Source organism: Paramormyrops kingsleyae, chromosome 8, assembly GCF_048594095.1.
Source record: "Paramormyrops kingsleyae isolate MSU_618 chromosome 8, PKINGS_0.4, whole genome shotgun sequence".
In the NCBI taxonomy this organism is placed as follows: domain Eukaryota; kingdom Metazoa; phylum Chordata; class Actinopteri; order Osteoglossiformes; family Mormyridae; genus Paramormyrops; species Paramormyrops kingsleyae.
Window position 1 is genome coordinate 26,053,153 of NC_132804.1, and position 22,370 is coordinate 26,075,522.

Below are 22,370 nucleotides of genomic sequence, written 5' to 3' on the forward strand. Positions count from 1 at the left end.
GGGCGGTCGTGGGTGCCAGCTCCCCCTGCCGTCTCCGGAGCGTGGGTAATTAGGGGAAGGGAAGCATGGCGTCACCTGAGCCGAGGGGAGCCAGCTGGACTCCGGGGGTGGGGCCACACTGCTGGGGGGCCAGGAGGGAGACGGGCCAGAAAAACGAACCCCCAACCAGGGCCGTACACCCAGCTGTGGCTTCACACCCCCACAGCGAGCACAGGCTATGGTGGATGCCATCGAGAGTCGGCTGATAAATCGAAAAGTCTGTTCCCGACAGAGAGATGCTTCAGTTTAACACAGTTTTTCAGAATAATTAATATCAGTTTTTCCAGAATAATTAATATTTATTTAGTAGATGCTTTTCTCCAAAGCAATGTATAATTGAGGGGCGGAGTTAAGGGTCTTTCTCAGGGGCCAAACAGAGAAATCATTTTGCTGATCTTGAGATGTGAACCAACAACCTCCCCCTCACAAGCACAGTATCCAAACCCGCTGAGCCACACACCAGTGGCATGGACCCATCGATTTGGTCTCCGAACACCTAAAGTGAGTTCAGTTATAATCACCCAGCAGCCTCTGTGATTAAATATTATAATCTTTTTTAAAATTCTCCCTGCAGAAAAAGAAGGTTGAACCTGGACAGAATGTCCAAATGTTCCGACCAGGAACAGCTAATGGATTTACGACTTAAGATTTATTGTTCCAACATGACTCAAACAACTGAAACTGCGCGGGTCTCTTCCACAAAAAAACATAAAAGCAGCAGACGTTGTTCTGAGAATCGTCACAAGGGCTGGTCTCGTGACGGCGCCTGCGAAATGTGTCCTTGCGGCTGGGGGCCGTGAATCAAATTGTCCGCCATCTTGCGACAGTCTCTGCAGGGTTTATAAAGGGCATCCTTCATCCTCTCAGGCAGTACTGAGAGCAGCGCGCTACAGAAGGAGCTTTGGCTATAGTTCATAGTCTACTTTGTAGCTGATAGTTCTTACAGCTAAGGAACTGGCTCAGAAGAGTGTAGCTCTCCACCAGCGTCTCTCAGAGCATGAACATTTCCTCGATGGCTCTTGCTTGGCAGCGTAGTCCCCGCTGTGCCGTCTGCCCAGAGCCCTGTTTCCTTAGGAGAGCTTTCGCGCTGTTTGCCGAACATGGGGAGTTAGCCGCCAGCATTAAAGATTTATACGGGCCTCCTGAGGTGGGATGTAAATAAGCCGGTTGCTATAGCGAGACATCGACGCATGTTCTGCAGCGAGACGGGAGAACGGAACCGGGGGGATGTCAATCATCCTGTCAGCATCCTTGAACCCGGAGACACTCCTGCCTTATGTTACGCAACAGGCGTGACAGGGGTGCTAATTTAAAGGCAGCCCGACCGGCCAAGGCTGCCGTCGTGGCCCCGATGTTGTAAGAAATGTGACAAGAAGATGAATAATTTATGGGGTCTAAGCGCCATCCATGTTGTCAATGACTTTTCACTACTGTCTGTCAAATTCAGGGCGCAGGGTATATGAGCTAATTACTATAATCAGAATACATGATGCATACACACAATGGCATAGATGTATAAATGAAAATGAGATTAGTGAAAAGGCTTCCTTTGAGTCTCGTGTAGATGTTTTTATTCTAGTGATCTTTTGGAATTATTCCCCCCACCATCCATGGACTAATGGTTCGCTCCACTCCATGCCATAAAAAGAGGCCTTGTGAGGACGTTGCCTCCTGTACTTGCGGTGAGCGTGTTAGTGAAGTCGGGGCTCCCCCTGAGGATTTACAAAGCCCTGGCAGATGTTGGGGCACGAGGCCTGTGATCCCCATGGTTGCCTGGCTCCGTACTCGGTGAGGCTGCGTCATCCTGTGCTCCGCTAAAGCAGAACGTTTAAATACTGGATGCGCTCCACAAGGCTCTCCTGCTCTCCTTCTCGCTCTCTCTCCCTCCCTCTCCCCTTGGTGCCCACCCCAGCACCTCCGTCTTCTCTGCTCTCCCTTTCGTCAGGCATGGCTTGCGTAACTGTCTCCACTGCGAGCCACTGGGTACCGTTTCTCCTGTTCCCCTTCACATGTCGGGACATGTGGCCCGCCATTTTTAGGACCCCCCCCCCTGCTGTCTTTGGTACTGGATGTATTATGGGACACAAAAGCAGGCGAGGTAGAGATGGTCAATGATTTATGTTTTCCGAAAGTCATCCAAGCTTTGATCGAAGACACCAGTGACATGGGTCAGCTGATCGATCCGGCCCCCACCAGGCCAGGCGTGTGGTGCTAATTTCTGAGCAGCTGTCTTCCCTCCACTCCCATCTCCCCCCAGAGACACTCCCAAAGGGCAGCGTGGGAGCATTTCCCACAAGGCACTGGGGTTAGTCCGTGCCAGTGTTCGGCCATATCTGAGATATTTGGCCATTGCTGTCATGCTAAACCCCACGGGACACTGATTTACTGCACGTTTGTTAGTTGGAATGAGTGTTTCTTCTAAACGGAAAAGAAGTTGCAGCCTTTTCATGACTTACTACAACGTAGCATTCTGCTGTCAGGCCGAATAAAACATAAATGTAGGTAATATGGCATGTTAGCAAGTGGCTAAAAATGCAGTTCCGTACAGCACATTACGAAACCATTCGTATTTTCATGCTGGTTCCAGCGCACTGCAGATGAGACATCTCTCTTTTGATAGCTGAAAATGAACAGCCCTTCTAGAGTAAACCGCACCATCAGCCACCCTGATGACAGACAGAGCGCGAGGGCTGGTGACCCATACGGAGCCTTTGCGCTCGTCTCGACTCGCAGCACCGCGATGCCGTAAGCAGGCGCTCTGTAAACTCCTTATCTCTCATTTCTGTTTGTGCTCCTCTGGCCAAACGCTGCTGCCTGACCCTGAACACGCCGCCTGAAGGCAGCCTGGGGGCGGCGCTCTAATCGCTTGAAGGGCTATAGCGCGAGGAGGGACAGGGCCTTGTCCTGACTCCTGCACACCCAACCAAAACAGCGCAGGGCTGGAGCTTTTATCGCTGACAGCTGCACGTCATTGACCAGATGGTTGCCGGTTTGAATCCTGTCCTCGGCAAAATAATCACAACCAACTTCGTTGGGCCCTTGAGCAAGGCCCTTAACTCCCTGAAGTACTCCAGGGCTTCCCGATAAACTCGAAGAGAAGCATGATGAGATGTGCAAAAAGAAGCATTCTGATGCACCTGTGCAAATGGCAAAATAATGCGACGTTTCAGAAAAGCCCCAGCAAGGTAGATCCAGAGCGCATAACTGGCCATTTCGATTCAGAGGGAAAATGTGACTGGTGGCATTAATGGAATGGTCTGTGGGATGTGAGACAATGAATTGGGCTTGTGTGAGCTCCACGACCACTGTGAAAGGCCTCAGAAAGGACGTCTGTGTGGAGACTGGATGGGGGGGGGGGCTCCTTTGTGCCCCCCTTCCCTTGACTCAAGCTTCCCGAGAAGTGCCGCATTATGCAAATAAGCTGATGGAATGATTAAACAGTCCGCGGGCGGCGTGGCGGCGGAAACGAAGCGCCTGCCTCTTTCAGCTTCTCACTTACCACTCCTACCGCTGAGAGGTCAGTAATTATTATTAGTATTAATGAAACGACAGTGTTATTAAACATAATGGTGTGACAGACCCTTGACTCTACTGCATCTTATTTATGCCTTTTTTAAATTACATTATAAAGACTGCGGAGGCCTGCCTGCTATTTCTACTGACGCTGGCAAAGATCCCAATGCACTGTGGAATGAGGCAGGGGCACGAAAAGGGGGTTGACAGAACAACCAGCAGGCGCGGTGGGTTAGGATGATGTGTCTGTGAATCGGAAAGTTGCTGGTGCAAATCCCAGGGTCGATAGTCTGATGGGTAGCCAGTTGACCTTGGACCCTCATAAGATATTGCTATCCTTACTCGGGAATTTTTATGCTTTGTCTTCTGGAATTCTTACATTCTTTCCCTTTTCCCTGTTTCATGCACCATTCTGTATAAATAATGGGTAATGCTTTACATTAAATGCACCTTCATAATGCATTCACAGAACATTAATAAGCAGCATGCAAGCACACCTTAACCTCCTAACATCCCTTAACAGCTTTAATATACATTAATAACAAACATTACATGATTATACAATTATAATGTTTGTTATTAATGTATATTACAGCTGTTAAGGGATGCTAGGATGTTAAGGTATACATGCATGATATTTATGAATGTTTTATGAATACTTAACGAATACATTATGAAGGTGTACTGAACGTTTTATAAATGCAATATAAAAGCATTATGAAGGTGCAGTTAATATAAAGCATTACCAAATAATGTAATAATAGACGGCAACACACTCCTGTCAGGTGCCATGGGTGACTCTGTTGTGAAAGAGATGATATAAAAATAAACTGAATTTAAGAATGGGTGTTTCCAGACTTTAAATGGGAGTGCACGTGTCTGACGTACTCCACATGAGAGGTCTTGACAGGACCTGGGACAGCCTGCAGCTTTGGATCGGGGGTCTAACCAAAGTCTGGCAGATGGGGTATGAGAGCCATCGCACTGCCACCGTGGGGGACCCAAGGCCACCGTCCTCCACAGCAACATGTGCTCCTTTTAATCAGAGGAGGTCCCAGCTAGGAGGAAATTAAGTCAAGCTAAAGGTTTTGAAGGTTCCCTCTGTGTCCCACCTCAGGGCAGACGAGCTGTTAATGTGCCAAACGTGGGATCTTGGGCAGAATTGTCCCCTGGGTGTGTTTGGAGCCGCTGAAGCTCAGAGGGGGCGCAGTATCTGATGCTCGGGGGCATCTTGTAAAAGTCACCAACCATGTGGAATGTCGCGGTCCAGCAGCTGTCAACATGCAGTCCCGTAAAAACCACTCCCTGCAGCCACATCCCTGTGATGTCCTCATAAAACAAGGGTCGGGGGTCTCTGGAGATCAGTGATTCAAGAGGGTCTCTTAACTCACAGGGACTTTTTTTATCACAATGAATAGCATGAAGTGAAGATGTGTAAATAATTAATGACCCATAAAGTCCCCGTTTCATCATTCCTTCGGATCATTTTGTTGCTAGACTGTGCGATTCCAAGATAAACCGTTAGGCCAAAGTGCTAACAGCTAGCCAGAAGAGACCACCAGCTGATGGGGAACATGAAGACTATGGCACCTTGGCTTAAAAAAAATTAGGTCTGTCAAAATTAACCTGTTAATCGTTGTGATTAATTTAAAATAAGGCATTATGATAAATTAACACAATTAACGCAATTAACGATGTCATCGCAAAGTGCATTATGAGGCAACCAGATAAACCACATAAATGATTGCAAGAGACACTTTTTTTGTACTGATGTCATTCATGGCCTGTTACATTCTACATTATTCTACATTAACTTGATTGATTTTACTTTTAAATGCACATTAATAAAAGTTCTAAGTCATGATTAATTGTGATTAATTCATTGCAAAATGTGTGATTAATTATTTAATTTTTTTAAATCAATTGACAGCCCTAACAAAATATACAGTGGTACCTTGGAACTTAATTCCAGAAGGCTGGTCGAGTTGCAATTTGGTCGAGGTCCAAGTCGAATTCCCCCATAAGAAATAATATAAATCAATTTAATCTGTTTCAGACCACCAAATTATTTCCTATTTAAACCTATCTACGTACCTAACTAATGACAAAAAGCATTAGCAATCGCTATAAAACTAATACAAGCATGAAAAAGCACACATACGAAAGTAATATGCATGAAACAAATGACAATTTATGAGCACTTTATCTGTATTGAAGTGAGCTGATGGCAAACTGGAAGTGGCAGGTGGGGGGGAGGAGGAGGAGGAGGGATGGTGAGTTACTGTTTGGAAAAGGAGACGTGTCTTGATCCGTACAAGCTTTAGCAGGTCTGTTGTTTTGTCGGGATCCGAGTTTTTGGTCGAGTTGTAGCTAGATTTTTCTCAACCGACACATTTGAGGTTTGAGTCGACCCATACAACTTTTAGCAGGAACGGTCAAGTTCCAAGATTTTTGGTCAAGGTACTTGTTCAAAGTCCGAGTTGGTAAAGTTGTACTGTATTACAATATCAGAAAAACATTTAAAGGCACAAATGTAGATGGAAATGTAAACTGCAGATTCACAATAATGCTAGTCATGAATACACTAGAAGACTTTGGGGATGAGGAAGACTGGGGATCTTGCAGGCTCACTATTTGCAAGACTGAAAATTGATTTATTTTGAGATTATTTCTCATCATCTCCATGTGGAAATTTCCAGGAAGAGAAAAAAATGTTGCAAAATGGAGCGGAAACTGAAGCAGCTTTTCGACACAGCTGCTCTTGTGTGTGCAATGGTTTGCTGTGATAAAACAGGAAAAAAAAAGAAGATGCCTCAGAATGTGGACATGACCCTGGCTGCGCGAACGAGGACAGCGAGGCCGAAAAGAACCGTGGCTGCTAAGCCTCCCCAGAGTCTCCTCCACGTCTGTCTGGCCTATCAGATCCTGTACCTGCTTGGCCGCTTCCTGGTTTGTGCTGGAGAGAGCTCACCTATTGGTTGTTGACAATGTCCGTGTCACTATTTGCATGAGTCAAGACTAAAGACCTATGATAATACTAAACACAGTTGATTTTATTGGAATGTCAAGACGAGAAAAAGACAGCCATCCTGACCAAGTTACACCAAACGATTGCTATGACAGGAGCACGCCACAACTCTAGCAAATTTCTTATGCTTTTACTCTGACACTAGAACTCTGAAAGTTTGGTTTAAAGCTAGTGTAAGACAGATTTATGTTGTGTGAAAGGTGTGTGTAGCTCTTAGTCTTGTACTGCTTACACTTGGGCATTCACTGGAGGCTCAGCCTAGCCGTGCTCATGCCTAGCTGACTGCTTGACAGCAGGTATGTTTGTAATGTATGTTTGCCTCACTTGTGCGTTGCCTTGGACAGAAGCATTTGCTAAAAAAAAGTAAAGTAAAAATATGGCAGATGACCAAATCAGAAGGCACTCTATATACAACATACAGAAAGTCAGTAGGATCAACTAGGAAGAAAACAAGAGATCTAATTTACAACAAAAAGAAAATAATAATAATGTATACCTCATTCCATTTAGATATGGCAGTCAAGGAAAATGATTAGAGTATGTGAAGCCAGAATTTGAAATTCCGAAAACATAAAGCCTTTTTATCTGCAATGGGTTTCTATATAGAAGGCATAGTTTGAGCTTCAAATGCGTTATGATTAATTGATTATAGATATTTAAAACTTCAATTAATTAAACACAGCATCATCGGATGAATGTGATTCGGCAGAGCAGAGGCGTATCAGCTCAGTGATCCCCTTTGTGTAACATTATTGGGTCCCTTTGAAGACTTAATGTCCGTTTAGCGGCAATTTATTGGCCCGTTAGCATAACAGTCGGACAGAGATTAGCGTGTTAATGGCTGCGGTTTAGCTTTTATTGCCAACTCCCAACTCCTTTGTACAACGTGTTCATGAGAAACGTTCATCTTTGTATTCATTTCAAATGCAGGTATGTCTGTTCGGGAAACTCAAAGCTGACGACTGCGATGTTAGCTGGGAGGCGGCAGTGAATTAGCATTAGCAGGAATGACTTTTTGGTGCTGGTGTGGCTTAGTGGGTTAGCATGCTGTGCTTGTGATCAGAAAGTCACTGATTCAAACCCTGTGGTTATTTCACTACAAAGCCCTTAACCCCAGTTGTCCTGACTCTGCTTTCTCAATTGTATGTTCCATTGGATATAAGTACCTAATAAATAAATCAATTAACCACATATGGAACTTTTCTGCCATAAGGTGGAACCAGTATCACAAGGATGTCAGGCCACAGCTGCATAAACTTCATACGAACGTTGCACTGTGTTGAACACCTCTTAGAGCATCGCTTCTTCCTTCCTCTGCGTGACGGGTCCTACGTTATCAGACACTTTTGTCAAAAGTGGCATGCAGCAGTCCTCTCGTATCCAGGAGGGATATTTTCCAAACCCCACAGAAGTAAGTTGAATAACCATGCTATATTTACTGTGTTTTTTACTACTACATACCTATGATAATTTATAAATTTTATATTTTATAGACAATAAGAGATTAACAATAATAACTAATAATAAAACAGAACCAATATTTTATTTTCAAAAAGGGTTACATGATCACAAGCACTGCAATACCATGACACTCGTTATGGTAACTATGTGACTAACGGGCGGGCAGCGTATACAGCATAGATACACTGGATAAAGGGATGATTCACATCCCGGGCGGGGCAGCACAAGATTTCATCACGCTACTCAGAACGACATGGAATTTAAAACTTCTGAATTGTTTATTTCTGGAATTTCCCATTTAATACTTTCAGACCGCTGTTGACCGCAGGTGAAACTGCAGAAAGCGAATCCGCAGATCTGGGGTACGACCGTGACAACAAGTGAGGCTTGCGGGGGTCAGAGAGCAGGGTCGGCCAGCATCTAGCACCCGGGGAGCACTTTGGGTTAGGGGCGGTGTGTAGCCCTGTGAGATAGGGATCTGTGCCTGTGTCAGGAAGGTCATTGGTTCAAATCCTAGTAATATCGCCACTGGGACCTTGAACCGCGGACACTGACTGAACCTGCCCTCTGATGCTCACTTGTACCTCGGTTTGGACAAAAGCACCTACTAAATGAATGTAAGTAAAGGGAATTGCTCAAAGGCCCAGTGGCGATACAATAATTCCGTCAGCCACATCTTTATAAAGGTTATACAACATGATACTATACTGACAGGCTCAACTACCACAGAGATTTAGATGGTACAATGTAGTTATGTATTAATCATTATTCCCTGCCTGCCTGTGGGGAAAGGAGAGATGTGGTCGGTAATCCACTATAATGCAACATGAAGATAAGTCAAATTATATTTTAGAGGTTTTTTAAATCTGGTTGCACATTCAACCAGTCATTCAAACTTTTAATTTTGTGCATTTAAAAGAGTGTTTGGTGCGACTAGCAATGCAATTGTTTCATGCTACCAGGGTTGCAGGTCTAAGTCAGACTTAAAAAGTAAAGTGCATGGGATTATCCTCAGGTTTATATCCGTCCGTCCATCCATCCATCCATCCATCAATTTCCCCTACATGCTTGTCCTATGTTGTGCTATGGGGGTCCGGGGACCCATCCCAGTAGCTACAGGTGCAAGGCATAGGATAACCCAGGATGGGGTGCCAACCCATCATGGCATTGCTAATGCACACTGATTCCCACTGAAAGGACTTTTATATGATATTTGTACAAATAAAAATTAGAATTTTTCTATTTACTCTACATAAGACACATGCCATATGTATGTGGTTAAGGGCCTTACTGACGGACCCAAAGGCTATATACTTACTCTGCCAGCAACAGGATCTGAACCAACATCCTTCTGGGCCCAGGCACAGATTCCTATCCCATACAACTATAAACCACCCATTTTCTGCAAGGATTAACTGCATAAGCCATAAACACCTCATGCTCCACTCAGTTTTTTCCAACAGGCTTTCAGAGTACAGGTAACAGTTTCACTTGTAGATCATTTGTTTAGGAAATTGTGAGGTATGCCCCAGTACCATTTTATGTGGACCCTTTAAAAATAGAAATACAAACCACTGATTTTTCATGGATACTCCAACAGTGAATATAGACGGGAAAGAACATTCGATTGTACGAATATTTTTGCCTCATCTGCTTGAGTCATCTGGCCCATGTTTATTTTTAGGGTATATATAATGTCTAACAGTCAGACTAATGCACAAGCAGGCACTGAGGACTTACAGGAGACGTATGGCATTATATATTATCACCACTTCTATGCACTTCATTCGCTATACAGATCTCTTTCAATCTGATTGTCCTCCAAGTCTTCTTTATGGTGACCTTATTATGAAGGAAACACATCCACAGCCTCACAGCACCGCAATTTGTTCTGCTTTTCAGGAGGTCATAGTGACATAAAGGACAAGCCCTGATGACAGCTACAGCAGTAGTAATGACATCAAAACTGTGGCACGCCGATGATAAGGTCAGGACTCAGGATTGGCCCTTACTCGTCAGATCATCAGTATATCTGTGCCCTTCCTGAGCCTGAAAAGCTGTTTTTCGGAAGGGCAATCTTGTTGATGAAACCTCTCACAATGGTAGGGGCTATAGGGGCTAGGATCTAAGGGTAAATGGTAAACATAGGCCATGAATCCATCCTCCCTATCCATTCCTCAATAAATATCTAGTTTTGTCCATCCACTGGTTATTGAAATGTTTGTTCCCAGTTAAGGGTGTAGAACAATCTGGTGAGGCCTCATGTAATGATGACCACCAGTCTTAATGTATGGTGAGATGACCAGGTCAAAAAGAAATTGTTCTCTGAATCTGCATCTAGGTAGATATTGCTTCTAAAACGTGCTAATGGCTGGGTGTGGGAGACAGCAAGACGATGGATGTTTTTATTCTTTCAAGAGTGACATGAAACGTCCTGCCAAAAGGCCACTTTCATTGCTACATTTTAGTGAAAGAATAGCAAAAGACTCAAATCTATACTGCCAGAAGTAGCGTCCTTCAGATCAGTTATTCTCAAAAGCACAGGTCAGTACTTCAGGATAAGGGGCCTACAGTAAATTTTTTATTAGATTATGTTTATAGGTTATACTTATTCTACTTTGATACACATCAATTAGAAAAAGAAGCACTAAGTAACATAGTTAATGATATTGTGCTGCACTTGCTGTCTTAATGTAGTAAAACAATTTACCAAATGCTGATACTCTGGTACACAAGGTCCTAAGGGATTTTTTTTGGCCATAGGTTAGGCAGAGAAATATAGTAGAAATATTCTGACTCCAGCATTTAAATTCCCCAGGAAAGGTCTTTTGTAACTTCCTATCATTTATTTCACATAAACAAAACCTAAGCCATGGACAATAATACTTTTTAAAGCAATCTGGCAAATGGAAGCGAAGATCACAACGTGCCTCAAATTCTGCAGTTGTGCAAGCTGCTGTAAATCAGACTATAGCGCGTGCTCTCCATCCTGCGGCAAAGTGCTGAATTGCAACATAGATGTGCTTGCCTAAACGGAAGTGAAGAAAAAGACCTCATCCGAGCAATCGTTAAACTTTGAAATCAAAACATAAGAACAAGACTTAAAATGATCATTATGGAAAATAAGCGACAACTGTAAGTTTAAATTTTGCTCATGCAACTGAATACTGTTAATGAACTTTTGCTCACATAAATTAAACCTGGGATTTCTATATTTATATCATTCAGTGGGTTAGGAGCAATTAAAACAACTATGCAAAAATGATACCGACATATCTTCAGAAACTGCATCTGCGACATTCTGCTGCTCATTTTGACCTCTCATGTTGTGAGTTCGTCAAAACTATTTGTACCCTGGGACTTTGAGTCCTTTCGCTGCTTATTTTCTTTTAAAGGAAGGTCTAAGGACTACAATTCCCATAGTGCAGACCACGAATTGCTCTCCTGTTTGTTTCCCTGGTCACAGAACATGGCGGCCTGGTAGAACGACTATACATCGCAAATATCCTGCTCTGATTTAGTTAAGGTGAGTTTATGGTTTTCTCCCATTTATACTATATCACATTATAAACTTTATGGGGAGATTATAGATTGATAGAAGCAAAATACAAATAAATTGCAGGTTTACCAGTTGTGTCCATAAGCATGCTGACCTAGCTGCAGCCGCGCTGGGATTGTAGCCGGTTCGTTTTATGCTTCGTTTCTTTTTACTTGTAATTAGAAATAAGAAGACCAAGTAGACACACGTCTGTGTACTTAAAGCAATAGGCAGTAGATCTGGCTAACATGAAAGCTGACTTAGAACTACATTTTAACTATCAGTTTTTTGGGACGCGAGTTAGAAAAACAGTTGATTTTGCAGGTCACAGTTTTCATATTTATAAGTTGTCTTAGATCAACAACTGTGTACGGTTTGGCTGGTTAGTTCCTACCAGGTTAGCATTATAACTTTTTTTGAAAAGCGGTTTTTGTCTAAAATAAGGAGTCCTATAAGAAAAGTGAACGACTGTGTATTCTAATCCAGAGACTTTCGACCGACGTGATGCGCATCCACTCAGTATGTTGGTGTTCGGTTGTCTTTGCAATGCCAAGTGTCATTGAGTCTTGAGAATCGTATGCACTGCTCTTGTGTGCAATATATGTGTGTGAGTATCTCACAGTTTTTATGATTATATCGGTTCGCAGATGGCTGGTGACTCCTTAGACAAAAAGGATGCGGATCCCTCGGCGGGTAAGGAGAGGGAGAGAAAACGCAGCCGCTCTCGGTCCCGCGACCGCGAGCGAAAGGCCTCTCCGGGCAAAGAGCGCAAGCGCCACCGCTCACGAGAGCGGAAGAGGTCCCGCAGCCGCTCCAAGTCCGCGGACAGGTGCGTGCCGTGACAGCTTTCCGTGCAAAGGTTAGGAGAGCATGACCATATGATGCAGCTTTAACAGAATGTGTTTTTAAAAAAAAATCGTGGTTTGCCATTTGCACATACACATGCATACACTGGAATGCTTCTTTTCATATATCCCATCTTGCTGTCCTTTGAGAGTCTCTCACACACACATACAGGTGAGAGCAAAGCTTGGGGTGCAAGTGCAGGGTCAGGCTGTTTTTATGGCAACCCTGGAGCATTTCAACTGAGGTCAGAACCAGTGAGCTTCCCATTACAAATACAGACCTCACCCCCTAACTACCTGGCACGGAGTGAAGGATCTTCCAATGCAGCCAGATACTTCACAGAATAGTGTTTGTTCAAGTGATGAATATATGTAATTAGGTGATTTACAGCAGGCAGCATGTTATATGTCCCTAGTCGGTACTTTATTCCCCTGGAATTTTCTTATGAGTCTTTAACAGCCTTTTCTTTCATGATGTCCGTTTTTCAGAGATCGGCGGCAGAAAGACAAGGAGAGGGACAAGCAGCGAGACAGGGACATGGACAGAGACAGGAATCGCAAGGACAGGGACCGGGAGAAGGACAGCCACCGGCGGGACAAGGACCGCAGCCGGAAAACCAGGTACACATCTCCGCATCTCATGCCTGAAAACCAAATAGGCCTTTCTGGCTCTCGTGTAGGACCTATAGCCCCAAAGAACAGCATCTAAATATGGGTCTCGTTTCCACATCCCTGGGTACAGCATGTCCCCCAAATCAAAGGAGATCAGAATAAAGAGGGAGAAGGATATGAAAAAGGAAGAGGAGGAGGATGAGGACAAAAAGAAGAAAGAAAAGGTGCCTGGCCGCCTCGCCCTACTGCAATGGCACCGTCCTGCCAGATTCCAGACGCCCGCATCCACAACGTACATCTGTATCTGCTCCTCCTTTTTTCACAGGTCCAACCTCTGTCTTTGGAGGAGCTGCTGGCGAAGAAAAAAGCTGAGGAAGAGGCAGAGGCGAAGGTGAGGAGGCCACACTGGGGGACCTGGTCTGCTTCTGCTTGATAGCTGGGAGAGATAAGCTGTAACCAGATGGTTGTTGGGTCAAGATCTAGGGAGTCTTAGTATAGAGTCATTCAGCATGCTGTTTAACCCAAGCTGCTCTGGGGAAATTTCCCGATGGATATATAACCAGCATTAGTTATTTTACTGTGCATGATTTTGTATGGTGCCATTACTTTTTAAAATGGTTTATCCTCCATTCACTCCCTCTACTTTCACCCCCAGCCTAAGTTTCTGTCCAAAGCAGAGCGAGAGGCAGAGGCCATTCGAAGAAGGGAACTGGAGACGGAGGAGCGACGTAGGCTCGTGGACGAGGAGAGGAAGAAGAGGAGAGTCTTCCAGGACATTGGGAGGAAGATGCTTGGTGAGATTTATTAAATTAATAAGTGTAATGACTCCTGGCCCCTGTCTTCAAACTAATCGCGTTTAATTCAGACTAATGGGGTTTTATTGGTGAGTGTGTGTTAAGTTTAAGTCGGTGTTCAGTGCAGACATTGTGTGTGTGTGTGTGTGTGTGTGTGTGTGTGTGTGTGTGTGTGTGTGTGTGTGTGTGTCCAGAGGACCCGCAGGAGCGTGAGCGCCGGGAACGCCGGGAGCGCATGGAGAGGGAGAACAATGGCATGGAGGACGACGACAGCCGGCAGAAGATCCGCGAGGAGAAGGACAAGGGGAAGGAGCTGCAGGCGATCAAGGTTCACATGCAGGACGGAGTTACAGCATGAAGCTTAGAACGGGAGCTTGTGGTGTATCTGAGGCAGCCGTGCTTTAAAAACTGCTTGTAAACACTTTAGCCATTTTTCAGAGATTAGGGAGATGTTCAGGGTTTATTTTTGGGTGATCAGGGTCCTCCTTCATGGGATGTTTGGCCGGCGTGTGGCATCCGGCCACCAAATGGCGTTCTGCGTTTAGCCCTCCGCATGGCGTTCAGCCTCCGCATTGCGTTCAGCCTCCGCATGGCGTTCAGCCTCCGCATGGCGTTCAGCCTCCGCATGGCGTTCAGCCTCCGCATGGCGTTCAGCCTCCGCATGGTGTTCAGCGGTGCCCTCACATTCTGCCCACTTGTCCACCAGGAGCGCTACCTTGGGGGTGTGAAGAAGCGGCGGCGGACGCGGCACCTTAACGACAGGAAGTTTGTGTTCGAGTGGGACGCCTCCGAGGACACATCCATTGATTACAACCCCCTGTGAGTCCCATGGGGCCCGTGCCCTGCGCGTCGGGGAGTGAGACGAGCCGTCATCCCGGGTCTGAGCTCCCGGTGAGGTGTGACGGTATCCCCCCACTCCCAGGTACAAAGAGAAACACCAGGTGCAGCTGTACGGCCGTGGCTTCATCGCGGGCATCGACCTCAAGCAGCAGAAGAGGGACCAGTCTCGTTTCTATGGGGACCTGATGGAGAAGAGGCGCACCATGGAGGAGAAGGAGCAGGAGGAGTAAGTTGGAGTGTCTGCCAGGGATTGGGGGGGGGGGGGTGATGGTGGTCACAGCTCCATGTCTGGTTTGTGTCCCATGTTACCTAAACTGGAACTGTGCAGAAATTCAACACATGATTTTGTTTCCTAGTGAATGTGCAGATTGTTAATGGGTAGGGTGACTAGGGCAGGGATCTTGGTGGCTTATTGGTCTAGGGGTATGATTTGGGACCAAGTCTGTTTCTCGGCTCGTCTGTCTTTCTGTCTCTGCCCATCTTTGTCTTTTACTTGTCTCTCTTTCGGTCTTCCTCTTTGTCTCTGCCCATCTGTCTTTCTGTCTGTCTCTACCTGTCTGTTTTTCTGGCTCTTGGTCTGTCTGTACCCATTTGTCTTTCTGTCTGTCCTTTTGTCTGTCTTTCTGTCTCTCTGCCCATCTGTCTTTCTGTCTGCCTGTCTCTTACTGTCTTTGTCCTTCTCTGCCCCTCTATCAGTCTTTGTCTGTCTGTCTGTCTTACTGCCTGTCTCTCTGTTCCTGTATATATATCTTTTGATTTCTGCCTGTCTGTCTTTCAATCTCTGCCCGCCTGTCTCTGCCTGTCTGTGTACAGCTTTACACCATGGGTATTAACATTGAAAACCCATTGTTGTCAAGGTTTGCAATGACTGGGAAATGCATTAGAACAGTGTTTCTCAATCTAGACCTTGGGGACCCCCAGACAGTCCACATTTTTTGTTCCCTCCCAATATACCTGTACCAAGCATTCTGTGTTTTTGATTGGCAGGGTTAAAGTTGAGAAACACTGCCTTATACCTCTTTTAGAGGTATATAAAAGCTGTTTTGCTTTGTATTATACACATTGTGTGATTCGCTTGCCGCTGCAGCTCAGCTGCTGAAATTGTTGTGGAAGTGCTTGGCATCCAGAAATGGTTGGAGCAGTCCATCAGGGGGATGGTATATTTTAGTGAGGAGCTCCTGTCTGCCCCCTTCAGGCTCAGGCTGAAGAAAATGCGTAAGAAGGAGGCCAAGCAGCGCTGGGATGACCGGCACTGGTCCCAGAAGAAGCTGGAGGAGATGACCGACAGGGACTGGAGAATCTTCAGAGAGGACTACAGCATCACCACCAAGGGCGGCAAGATTCCCAACCCTATCCGCAACTGGAAGGAGTACACACTGCCCCCGCACATCCTGGAGGTCATCGACAAGTGCGGTTACAAGGTGACACGCCCGCCTCCATTACGCTGCACCCCCCAGTGCTGCCTGGGTGTCCAATCGACTCAGGCTGCTGTCATGCGGAATTTCTCTGGTGGGGGAAATAGCAAGACTGGGCTCTCAGCTTGGGTTATGTTTTGAGGGTCTTTATCTGCACTTTATATGCATCAGTCTCAGCACCAGCCTTCAATTTTATATCCTCCCCCCCTGTTCAGGAGCCCACCCCCATCCAGAGGCAGGCCATTCCTATTGGTCTTCAGAACAGAGACATCATTGGCGTGGCTGAGACTGGCAGCGGTAAAACCGCAGCCTTCCTCATCCCCCTGCTGGTATGGATCACCACCCTGCCCAAGATTGACAGGTGAGATGGGAGTCTGCGCATTCTCTGGGGAGTCGTGTGCTGGGGAGGTGGGTGTGGGGAGTCGGGTGCTGGGGAGGTGGGCGTGGGGAGTCGTGTGCTGGGGAGGTGGGCGTCCGGACCTCACCTGGTGCCGTTTCCATTCCCCTACGCAGGCTTGAGGATTCGGACCAGGGCCCCTATGCGGTGATCCTGGCGCCCACGCGTGAGTTGGCGCAGCAGATTGAGGAGGAGACGATCAAGTTCGGCAAGCCACTTGGCATCCGGACGGTGGCAGTGATCGGCGGGATCTCGCGAGAGGACCAGGGCTTCCGGCTGAGGATGGGCTGCGAGGTACGTAGCGGGGCAGCGTGATACGGTGATATTATCGGTAATCAACGATATTATTGGTAATTGACAATGTTGGATAATTAACTAGGTGCTGCTATCTGACAGTGACTAACCAGAGATTATCGCCTTTCTCTGGAAAGTAGGATTAGGCTACACCAGTGTCTCCCAATCCAGTCCTTTTGGAAACACAGCCAGTCCACGTTTTTGGTCTCTTTGACTTCCCTGCCAGACAGTCTACATTTTTGTTAGGGAGCTTGGAGAGAGCAAAAAACGCAGACTGTCTGTGGGTCCCCAAGGACTGGATTGGACTGGTCTACACAGAAAGCAAGATGACTATCCTTCTACAATCAATTATTTGTCTGCAAAAAAAAAAAAAAACATGGGTATTATAGGGTAGCATTTCAATAGCATTGTACCTTCCAGTAATAGTGTGTATTCCATTCTTATAAGTTGGGAAGTTCACATCACCAGCTTCTCTTGTCCAGTCAGCAGCCAAAATGCCAGCCACTGAAGAGCAACTTACTAATGGTAGTTTCAAGCTTCCCAGCTTATGTGGATGGTCGAAGAAGACGTGCACTTAAAACTGTTAATTACTTTTCGGGATAAGGACATTGCTGACAGCCTTGATAGCTTAGCTACGAAATCCTTCCTTGTAGCTCCTCTCATTATGAGGGAGTGGTCTTCACTGGCAATAGCCAAAACCTGAGATAAAAAAAAAAATAAAGAATCACTGACAAATTTTAAATGAATTAGGCTATGCTATTAACTGGTTTTAAAAGTTTGTCAGTTGTGATTTGCATACCTTCCCGTACTGGAAAAAAAAAAGCCATGTCCCATATTGATCCATGAAAATACTCGTCCCGTGTTTTCATACTAATTTCCTACCCTGACCCCCACCCCTATATCCAGCTTATGGTTGGGGAGCCCACGCCATGACCCATCACGTTTGTGCGTTCTGTATGCATCTAAACAAACAGAAATATCTTGAGTGTGTATGCTTCTCTGATTGGGGAGGGGGGTTGGACAGCCCGATGTTATCATTTATCCCGATCCTTTTAAATTTAAAAGTATATTTTTTCAGATATCTCTTAGCCTTAGTGTCTAGCAGGTCTTGGCTTCCGCTTCGTCCAGTTTATGGATGAAATTTATGCATTTATTGAAATGGAACTTCTCAGAACCGATATATCTCGAGGTGTGGTTCTGATGCATTAGCTGACAGAACAGGATGGTAATTGGAACATAATTAGTAGTTGGAAATTAGAATTAGAAAAAGGCTTTTTATTGCAGGGTAGGAAGGGGATCTGGAGTTTATATAAGCAGGTACAGCACAAGGCATAAGTGAGCTTAGCGGCTGCTTAGGGCCAAGCAGCCACCAGGGGGCATACCATCTGGTTAGAATGGGAAGGGAGATCACAAATGATGACTAGGTTAATCACATTTTCTTAGGGGCCCCAAATGGGTTAGGCCGACCTGGTTATAAGGTTACATCTGGATCACATTCGGGATGGATTGTGTTTCCCGGCAGATCGTGATCGCCACTCCCGGTCGTCTGATTGATGTCTTGGAGAACCGGTACCTGGTGCTTGGCCGCTGCACATACGTGGTCCTAGACGAGGCCGATCGCATGATAGACATGGGCTTCGAGCCGGACGTGCAGAAGATTTTGGAATACATCCCCGTCACAAACCAGAAGCCGGACACAGACGAGGCCGAGGACCCAGAAAAGATGCTGATGAACTTTGAATCTGGGAAGAACAAGTATAGGCAGGTGAGCAAAAAGAGAACCGTTAGCTCTGGTCCTGCCAAGACCAGGGGCTGTACGAGACCGTAAAGGCTTTTCAGTGAGCAGTTAGTGTTGATTAACTTAAGGAAGAATAATTGCTATTCATTAACATCCAAAGGGTTTAGAAAACACCTTTAGTGAGTAAATCCCTTCTCCCTTCAGACCGTCATGTTCACAGCCACCATGCCGCCAGCCGTGGAACGGTTAGCCAGAAGTTACCTACGGCGCCCTGCTGTGGTCTACATCGGTTCTGCAGGCAAACCCCACGAGAGAGTGGAGCAGAAGGTCCTGCTCATGTCAGAGAGCGAGAAGCGGTGAGAGGGCTTCGACCGGTTCCATGAGCTCTAAGACTTGTGTCACGTGCGCTGTGTTCCCTCACTGCCTCGTAAGTCTATTTCTAACCAATTGCTTCTTGCCTTTATAGGAAGAAGTTGTTGGATGTCCTCGCTCGGGGCTTCGAACCCCCAATCATCATTTTCGTCAACCAGAAGAAGGGTTGCGACGTCTTGGCCAAGTCCCTGGAGAAGATGGGGGTAAGAAGAATGCGGAGGACCGCTCAATTTGTTTCTGTACTCAATTGAAAAGATTTATTGACCTCCTGTCCACTTTGAACTGTACTGTACTGGAATGTTCTGTTCTAATGGCACTATGCGCCTCTCCCCCTCCCGCAGTACAATGCCTGCACACTTCACGGTGGCAAGGGCCAGGAGCAGAGAGAGTTTGCGCTCTCCAACCTCAAGGCCGGTGCCAAGGACATCTTAGTAGCCACGGATGTTGCTGGCAGAGGTATCGACATCCAGGACGTATCTATGGTCGTCAACTACGACATGGCCAAGAACATAGAGGGTGAGTCTGCCTGCCTTTGCTTTGCGACATCTGATGGATTGTTTGGTCGAGTTCCCCTTCCTTCATTTGTTTGTTTGGTTTGTTAATATGTATGTCTGTTTGTTTGTTTGTTTTGCTTTACCTAAGAGCAACAAAAATGGCCCAGTCTGTTTCCCTACTAATACACTTGTAGTTCCTTATGGTCACCCGTAAATGTAAATGGCTGAATGGTCTGCAGAAGCTTGCAGGTTCGAGAAGCGTCCTGACAACAAAACCAGTGTTTATCTCACTAATGAAAAATTTTTCATTGATGAAAGCAAAATGGTAATAAAATATTCAAATTTTATAAATGATGCAGAAAGCTATGGTGAAACGTCCTGACATTGTTGTCAAATGAAATGAAGATGTCAGGAAGCAATGAATTTGAAACTAATCCAATCATAAGTAGTATCTTTTAATTAGTGTTGATTTGTAGTTGCACATGATTGGAAAATGTTGATCTGTAGAGAATAATATCTTGCCATTCCTGACCTCATCGGGGATATTTACTGGTGAACTACTGATAAACTTCCTATACGATTAGATTCTGCACTCTTGCACATTATGCACACATACTGCTAACTCTGTATACATATTGCACTCTCACACATATAGAGTTGACTTGGCTGCTACTTAATAATTGCACTATTTAAGAGCCCTTTAATTTATTATATCATATATATATTACATTACATGTTTAATTATATCATTATCATCATTACTGTTAAAATTAATTACCATATAATTATTACATTACCCAATTGCCATTCTAGTGTTTATTACTTTTCTGTACATACCTTGGCTAATTGTTGTATGTTTTTTGTAATGTCTTCTAAAAGCACCACCAAGGCAAATTCCTTGTATGGAAACATACTTGGCTAATAATAAGGATTCTGGTTCTGGTTCTGATTCTGATCCTCCTCCTCTCTCCAGACTACATCCATCGTATTGGCCGTACAGGCCGTGCAGGAAAGAGTGGCGTCGCCGTGACCTTCCTGACCAAGGAGGACTCGTCAGTCTTCTACGACCTGAAGCAGGCCATCCTGGAGAGCCCCGTGTCCACCTGCCCCCCCGAGCTGAGCAACCACCCCGACGCCCAGCACAAACCCGGCACCATCCTCACCAAGAAGCGGCGCGAGGAGACCATCTTCGCGTGAGGGGCTTCCCCAATATGGCCCCTGGCTCCACCCACCTCGCTCTTCCTCGTCTCCCATTGGTTCGCTTTCATCCACTTCCGTCTTTCGTTTTAAAATCACACTTTTCCCAGGTTTTCCCTCGTGTGTTTTATGGGGAACCCGCTGCTTTTGCCTGGTGGTGCCACCTGACACCAGCCCATTCGGCCTGCTGGCTCCCCCTGCTGGTTACTCAGGTTCGCACATCTGTGCATCTGACTGGGTTCATTCTGGACAATCACCAGGGATTTTTTTTTTTTTTGCAGGATGTTTTTGAGGAGGGAGCCAGGATTTTTTTGGGGGGGGGGGGTGGCAACAAATGCCAACTATCAAGGTTTTCCTTGGAAATAATTTTTTTCTGTATATTTTTTAAAATGCCAGTTCATTTAAGTTGTTTTGTAGTGTTGTGAAAAGAGTACAGCTGTAAACCTGAATGCAATTAAAAAGTCCTATTAAAACTAGAATATGCTAGTTACCCCTCTCAGTAAATTGGTCTTTAATTAAAATCAGACATGTAAAATGTCTTGTTGTCTTTTAAATAAATTCCCCCCTTTTTGCCATTGGTTTGTATTTTATAGAGAGCCCTGCTCACACTGAGGTAGCTCTTCTTTGGATGCACTGTGTGAGTGTGGAGTTGACTGTGCTGTACCGCAGATATTATACAGCACGGTTTATCATGGTCAGTGGTCTATTCCCTTGGAGTGGTATTAGGTTAATGAAATTAGGTTTATGATGGTAATTAAAACAGAATTCATTTTAATATAATGTATAAAATGTAATAACTCAATGTATGAGACGTCCCTTCTAGTCAGTTGTCTAGTGGCTTAAACACGAATGAGGAACAAGCAACAAAAGACAGCCTGTCTATTCATGGACGGCCGCTCCTGCTTTCCAGCTGTTTCCATTCAGAATCATGTTTCAAGTCTTTTTAGTGGCACGACAGAATGGGATTGTCTGTTTTGTCATGAGCATGTTTTGTTTTCATGAATAATGCGATGATGCATTAGAGTACTTCCTACCGAGGGCATTTTAAAAGGTGATGGATGTCTAGTTCATGGTGCCTCACGCCATGCAAACACTTCTGAATGTGGCTGGGTCACAAATATGGGCACATGTCATTGTCCAGGTGATATTGTTATTGTAAAGTGACTTACGGACAATAAAGCCAAAACCGATTATCTCTGAATTAAGAGGATTAAAACTGAGACGTGGTTCTTGCATAGGTATTGAGTAAGTAAAGCCATGCTCAAGTGTCTTAATGTCTGTAAGTGTAGAAAATTGCCTTAGTGAGGATACCCTTTTTCCATGCTATTGTTTTTGCCTAGACAGGCTGCCCCTCCTATTGGATTAAAACCCAGTATCTGCAGGGATTATTTGTCAGAAGTTAGGGGTTATGTGTATGTGTAAAGACGGTGTGGTAAAGGGACCTCAAACAAGGATTTCAAAAGCATAATGCTGATCTGAATGGGATTCTGGAAGGAAACAGTGTTTCATCAGAAGCAGCCATCTGAAAGCCTGTCTGGGGTGTGTCCGACAGCGGGCCCTCTGTCACTCTCCCCTCCACATGCCCTGGACCTGGGGGGGGGACACGTTAGCCTCAGGTAGAGAGGGTGGTCAGTAAGGCACTGAAGACAGGCCTGCTGTTGGCAGGATAGCGAGCTGACCAGCAGGGGGCGTGGTGAGTGACAGAAGACAGCATTGAACAGGAACACACAATACTGGCCTGTTTGCCTTTAGCATGTAAAGGTGGTTGCTCAGCCAGCTGAGTTTTTTTCTGT

General features: G+C 45.5%; 1 protein-coding gene and 1 long non-coding RNA gene across 3 annotated transcripts; one reads left to right on the forward strand and one right to left on the reverse strand.

The window, feature by feature from the left end:
* Positions 1 to 11,153: 11,153 nt before the first annotated feature.
* ddx23 (DEAD (Asp-Glu-Ala-Asp) box polypeptide 23) lies at positions 11,154 to 21,778 on the forward strand. 2 transcript variants are annotated; one of them, XM_023799554.2, is made up of 18 exons: positions 11,154 to 11,176; positions 11,508 to 11,567; positions 12,227 to 12,408; positions 12,914 to 13,045; positions 13,167 to 13,260; positions 13,362 to 13,427; positions 13,692 to 13,830; positions 14,025 to 14,158; positions 14,537 to 14,649; positions 14,753 to 14,896; positions 15,866 to 16,091; positions 16,301 to 16,446; positions 16,599 to 16,776; positions 18,299 to 18,541; positions 18,719 to 18,870; positions 18,981 to 19,089; positions 19,228 to 19,402; positions 20,354 to 21,778. In XM_023799554.2, the coding sequence occupies exons 3-18, from the start codon at positions 12,227 to 12,229 to the stop codon at positions 20,575 to 20,577; spliced, it is 2,457 nt and encodes an 818-aa protein (XP_023655322.1). In that variant the 5' UTR covers positions 11,154 to 11,176; positions 11,508 to 11,567; the 3' UTR covers positions 20,578 to 21,778. The 2 variants fall into 2 exon arrangements, with proteins under 2 accessions (XP_023655322.1, XP_072571635.1); XM_072715534.1 differs by lacking the exon at positions 11,154 to 11,176 and having other exon boundaries at positions 11,489 to 11,567.
* On the reverse strand, positions 14,310 to 14,540 carry LOC140592298 (uncharacterized). Its single transcript, XR_011992661.1, has 2 exons — positions 14,450 to 14,540; positions 14,310 to 14,377 (listed from the first exon to the last, which is right to left on the reverse strand). It is a non-coding gene; the product is annotated as an uncharacterized lncRNA (long non-coding RNA).
* Positions 21,779 to 22,370: the final 592 nt, after the last annotated feature.